Source organism: Sciurus carolinensis, chromosome 11 (assembly GCF_902686445.1).
Source record: "Sciurus carolinensis chromosome 11, mSciCar1.2, whole genome shotgun sequence".
Classification (NCBI taxonomy): Eukaryota; Metazoa; Chordata; class Mammalia; order Rodentia; family Sciuridae; genus Sciurus; species Sciurus carolinensis.
Genome location: NC_062223.1, coordinates 118,490,995 through 118,497,340, shown reverse-complemented (window position 1 = coordinate 118,497,340; position 6,346 = coordinate 118,490,995). Strand labels below are relative to the sequence as shown.

Sequence of the window (6,346 nt, the reverse complement as noted above, 5' to 3'; positions counted from 1 at the left end):
TGCACAAAAGCTGTGAATAAAATTGTACAATCTTATTCAGAGAAGATATTTTAGGGTCTAATTCAAGTGCTAGACAGCCCAAGTACAATTCCCCAACATCAGTAAACTACTACGTGGAGAAGGCAATAACATATAGCTGACATTCCTGGTACATGCTAATCACCCAAATATTTGCTAAGTGAACAACTGAACCGCTATAATCAGGGCAATGGTTAGAATACCATTATTCAATGGACAATGGTCATTCCAGAGTCAAAAAGGCCAATAGCAAAAGCAAAGTATAAGGTCAGTAACCTTCTGAGTTTCATGACATGAGGTAGGAGAATATTCTGCACTAACATCACCACTGATCACCTACAAAAAAGACTAGATCTTTTTAATGATGTTTTAAAGGGAATATATAGCTGATCCCTTGTTCGAAAAGAAAGCTGTGTTACAAAAATTAATTTGCAAGCAGGCTCTTGGGACCATAAAACACATTTTACTTTCCTATAAAGGAAGTAAATATTTTAGGTATGAAGAATAGCAACCTCCCACTCCCATTTTTTTTTTTTTTTAATCCACAGAATGGCTAATAATACTAATAGCAGTATCCCACATCTTGGGCCCTGGCAATGAGAGTCTGTCTACAAAGAGAAAGCGAACAAAAGAATGGCTGAATATATAGGGCGGGGTTGTGGAGGGAGGGAGGGAGGCCTAGTACAGGAATATAGTCATCCACAGGTAGAGATCACTATTTAAATAAATATTAACAGATACATGCTGAGATGAGTCTATTATTTAACTAAAGGGAGGTATATTATAGAGTTCACAGGTCTTTTCCACTCTAAGAACCTTTCATTTTAGTAGAAGGAATATGGAAGAGGCAGCTGGAAAAGTCCAGTCACAGTAGCTGGAAGACCCAGCAATAAGGCAGGCTATGTAAAGCAATTCAGGAAAATACAGGGAAAACAGGAAATTGGGCCGAATAAAATGGTCCAATTAATTTGAGAAAAAGGAAAACATTAAAGTGGTTTTCTTGACTATATTGACCCTATGTAATTAGGAGGGGGAAAGGGATAAGCTTGCCCCAAATGGCAAAACTCAAAAGCCCATTCATGAAAGGGCAATTTTAGTTCAATTCAGAGCAAGTGCCAAAGAATTAAAAATTGCAATATGAATGGAGGATAAAGAAATGGGTTAATGGTGCCTCAGTCAAAGGAAAATGTAAGAAATTCAAGTTTTACTACTATCTTCAAGACAAGAGTCATGTGAAAACCTTCCTGAAGCTTGTCTGGCAAATTTGAGGCACAAGCCCAAGTATGTCCTTAGAACCCAAAGAATAGGCCCTCATGAAATGGTTCAAAGCCTTGAGTGCCTGCAGATGCACACCTGACAAACTACAACTCATACCCAAACCAGTCAACAATGCATGTGCTCTACATGCAACTGGGACACTCTTTTCAGGGTTGACTTGAAGAGCCACATAGGTGCCAGGAAAATCAAGTATGAAATGGCCCTTAACCCAGCCAGTATGGGCGGGCAATAACGTCCACAGAAGATGTGGATACAATGAACAGGCAAGAGATGCAATTTGGTTTTCTTGTTAGATCTTGACTATAGGCAGTATCTGTAGAAAAAGAAAAATTACAGCATGGATAGGCCTGGAAACTGTTGTCATTTCTTCTAGTTCTTTGTCTAGGCATTCAATATTGAAACAAAATGCATAATGAATGTTGCCAGCTTTTAGAAAAGGATGGTAGGCTAATGTTTGCCACTCAGTGCCCACTTTCTCTGCTTCCCTCTACCCGAGAGCAGGGCCTCCTGCACCTGCTGGTGGGTTATGCAAATCAATATAGGTCCTGTACTAGAGCAAACTCTATGCTCTGCTCCACGAATATAAATAGTTCAGGGGCAAGAGGATAAAAACAAAAGATCAAGAGATGAGTTAGAAAAGGTTTCAGTTCTAAACCAAGACTGTAAAGAAAGCAGATTTAAGGAGAGTCATTTGTCTAAACCTAAAGATAAAAGCAAAATTTAGATCTCAAGGAAGGTAATTTATCTAAGAGAAGCCTTGCTTATGGCAGGAGGAAGGATACAACCATTAGGGAAGTCAGCAAAAACTCAGGACAGAGAACTAACTGAACTCAAGGGGCCACAGAGTAGTATCCACAGGAAATGAAGAGCAGGGCTCCCAACTGGACACCTAAGCTTCTTTATGAACTTGCAACTACATAAACAGCCAGCTTTTCCCCATACTGTCTTTGAGTAGTCATTTATTGTAATAAATGATGTCTAATTACTATGAAGAACACACTTACGGGGAAAGAAAAGGGAAGGGAGGAAAGAGACATTCCATTCCCTAGCCCTAGGCACAAGAGAAAACCAAGTCACTGGGCAGCACCAAAGTAGGAAAGATGCTGATTATCAGCAAAACACTGTGCTACCATAGGTGGTATCCGCACTCCTTAAAGGGCAAAGATAAAACCATTTTTGAAAATCTAACCTGGCTCATGCTCAAAGGGAAATACTCAGATAAGCTGAAATTAATGCGTTGGGAAGAAAAACTTACTATTTTGTGCATCTAAATAGCATATGAATGAAGCTTTCTAAAAGCCTCATGGTATTAGGGCCAGAAAGTTAATCCTGGAAACAAATGTTTTTCCCCTCCCATTAAATAGAAAGACTCATGACCTACACCAGGACACACACCTGGCACCAAGGCAACAGACTCCCCCAGACTATTTTCTGGGGAGGACATGGAATGTATTTGAAGGCCTCTATCTCAAATCAGTCATTATGTAATTAGGATAATTCAAACATCTTATTTTAACAAATTCAATGTTCCTATAGAAACAGTGCTTTGGAGTGACCAGTGTTAGCTCCTAGTATCAAACAAAACTATAACAACATAGCAACAATACTCTCTCTCCCAGCTATCTCTACCAAACAAACCAACAACATCACACATAATAAAGAACATCCTATAAAAGCTGCTTGGCCTCAGTAAGGCTGGCCATAGCAAGCCCACTGACAATGACACAAAACCAAGGAGGAGGAGGAGGAAGAAGTTGATAGGGGAAAGAACAGAGGAAAGGTATTTTAAAAATATAAGACTCGAGCTATGCACATGATAATCTAAGCCAAAGTGGAGTGTTGAAGTTGTAATACACACTAGAATTGGGGGTAATACCACAGTAGATAGAAGTCTTTAAAAGATTCCTTCCTGAACCTCTTGTGCTAATTCCCCACCTGGAATTAACACACACAGCAGGATCATCATAATCACAGGACACAGATAACCACAGACAGACAGACACACAAACACACAGTCACATCCTTAACCCAGGAAAGTCTATGTCCTCCATTAGGGTTTATAGCACAATACCTGTTCTACTACTTTCTCAACTGTTCCCCAGGTAGGCTACCATGTAATAAAAATCCACACTCTCCCCTAGTGGGGACTGAAGGACACCTTCAAATGCACTCTCAAGACCAGTATAATAATAAAACACACTAGCTGCTCCATTTTCATTCCACTGCTTTGAAATCTTGGAACCACAGGTGTGATACCCACAGAGAGGGCAGGACCTCACTGTGAAGTCCCCAAAGGAGCCTCTGCCCTCCTATGTGCTCCTCAAGTAAGAGCCTGGCTTGTGGGTCCTCTGAAGCCGCTGCAGGGAGGGATGTGCTAGGTGGCCACATGGGCAGGGGAAGAAATAGAAACAAATTCTCGAAGGATGTTTTTGGCCATTTCAATGTTGTTGTGGGCAATGACCAAAGCTTTCTGAATGTCCTGATAGGAGTAACCCTGATTCATGAGGTTCTCGATCTCACTGGAAAGCTGAGGAGAGGGGGCAGCAGAAGGTGTGGCGGTAGCACTGCCAACTTGCTGACAGCTACCTGCTTTTCGTTCAGAGTTGATTCTCCGAGGGAATGGTTTAGGGGGCCGCTCAGGAACTTGGGAACCCTCAGTGAAGTCTAGAAGAAATAGGAAAGAAAATATTTGCAAATCTGGGGGAAATTCCCATTTAATGGCAGCAATAACAGTAACATCAATGTGCTAATACCAAGATATTATTGACCTCCTATTAATTAGGGACATGTACTCTCCCGTCGCTAGGCTGGGTTTTAGAGGTTCAAGGGCTTTTGGATCTAGCCATCTCCTTATCATAGTAGGAGCCACCTTCCAAATATACCATGCACCTGTTCTATCACAATAACTGTTGCTATGAGCATATAACATCTGCATCATGATTTATACTTAGCAATGTTTTCACATACATAATCATCTGGATTTTTTTTTTTAAATTCTGAATGGACCAGAGCAGATTATTAAACTCCATCTACAAATGAAAAAACAGAAATTAATCTAAGTTGCAGGAAAGATGCCTTACCCCAGGTTGAGTGGTGATCACCACCTGTTTAGGCAACTGGATGCTGTAGATCTTTTTTCACCAGCTGTCCTGAAAGCTCTTTTCAATTTCCAAAGTGACAGCAACTCTGGCTACTGCCACAGGTGCAAGAAGAATAGCCCTCAACAGTCAAGGCCCATTTGGGCTGGCTCCTGGCCCATTCTGTGTGTTTTCCAGGGCAGCATGCCTCCTTTCCAGTGGGACAGAGCCCAGGAAAAAGGAATGTGTGGTCTGAACCATCAAGCTCAATTACTACTGTCACAGGCCTACTCGGAAGCGCTAGAAACTCTACCTACTCCCAGCATGGGAGGAGCCATGGTTTAAGGACAACCTCATTTCTAAGTCTGGCAAAAACCTGAAGAGCCTGACTAGTTTCATTTCCTAATCTGAGTTCTAGAGCCAGCTTTTCTTCCATTTACACACAGCATTTATTTAGTCTACTACTACCACCTACTGACTTACTGCCACCAGAGGACATCAACTGCTTTGGGTATAAATTAGGAGCTAGACAGCAATTTAGGACAGGCTCAAGGCAGCCTGGAGACTCACTTGTTGAGGGATCACCATCCAGAGACAACCAGCCAAAGGAGGAGCTGGCATTAGAGATGTCTGACAGAGTTCGGCGGGCTAGCACAGCTGGTACAGGTGGCTTAGGGACATCATATCCATCATCCTCATTTTCTGATTCCTCAGGGCCAGTGTTGGTGTGGGCTGCAGCCAAATTCCCTTCACCTGAATAAAAGTTCATAAAGTTATCTTCTGCTGACATAACTCAACTTCTAAAACATTTTAATCTAGAAGCATCTATTCGTTCATACACACACGCCCATTTACTTCATTTTACAATTATTACTGTAGGATGAACACCAAGTGAGACCCTATTGATGGAGATAAAACAAAAAATAAAATGTGTACCAATCCTGTAGCTCTGTTGTTGAATCTGTCAGAGGTCACTCTTGTAAGATTAGTAACCAAAGACTGATGCCAAAGACTCAAGTACCATTTTATAGTAATTCCATCTGCATATCACCCAAGGAGATCAGCCAAAGGGTCCTATGTGTGTAGGCTTATTTGAACTTTCAAATTGGTAAGCTAGTTAACATGGAAATTGAGCACTCACCACCCACCCACAAAAAAATTTCATCAATGCAATGGGAATAAAGGAGATCTGCCAACACTGTAGGTCTAGGCCATATAATACAAATGTCTCCAGGCTTTGGGAGAATGAAAAAGCACAAAAGGAACTAGTTGTGTGGAAAGGAAATGAAAAAGAGAAAGGGGCTGTCTCACCCATGAATCAAAGATGTTTTGCCAAATGAGATTACCGATTTCTCTGTAGGCCAAGCTATCTCTTCAGCTAAATATTATAGGCTTGTTCCTCTGGCACATCACTGATTTTTTTTTTTAAGATGTTGACAGACCTTTATTTTATTCATTTATTTATATGTGGTGCCGAGAATCAAACCTAGTGCCTCATACATGCTAGGCAAGCACTCTACTACTGAGCCACAACCTCAGTCCCATATTACTGATTTTTGAGTAGCAGAGAAGCAACTCACCAAGGGTGCTGTTCTCGGTGACGGGTGGCGCCTGGGACTGAATATTATACATTGCTTCATAGGTACAGCTATCAATTTGCTGGTCACAATCACATAATCTGAACCGAAGGAAGAGGCAAAATGATCTTTATAAACAACTGTTACCTGCAAACTTATTGAGACTACCTTAGGATCAGACCCTGATCCTCTCAAGACAACATATTCTCTTTGTATGAATATAACTAGTAAATGTTTTAAGATAAACTCTTATTACAAGTTACAGATATGCATGTTTTGGAGGTTACTGTGACACTAAGAAAACATAAGTGGAATTGCTTATTGCTACAGGAGACTTAACATTAGGGACTAGATTTATCTTTCTGCTGTTAACTCTGGCTCTCTAACAGTGTGTAC

The 6,346-nt window shown here is 41.0% G+C and overlaps 1 protein-coding gene across 1 annotated transcript in view; it reads right to left on the bottom strand.

Annotated features, from left to right (window-relative positions):
- Positions 1-490: 490 nt before the first annotated feature.
- Cbl (Cbl proto-oncogene) overlaps positions 491-6,346 on the bottom strand; it is a 91,977-nt gene continuing 86,121 nt past the window's right edge. Inside the window, 3 exon segments of the mRNA XM_047517578.1 lie at positions 491-3,960; positions 4,944-5,126; positions 5,954-6,051. Coding sequence (XP_047373534.1) covers positions 3,671-3,960; positions 4,944-5,126; positions 5,954-6,051 — 571 coding nt within the window. The 3' untranslated portion in view covers positions 491-3,670.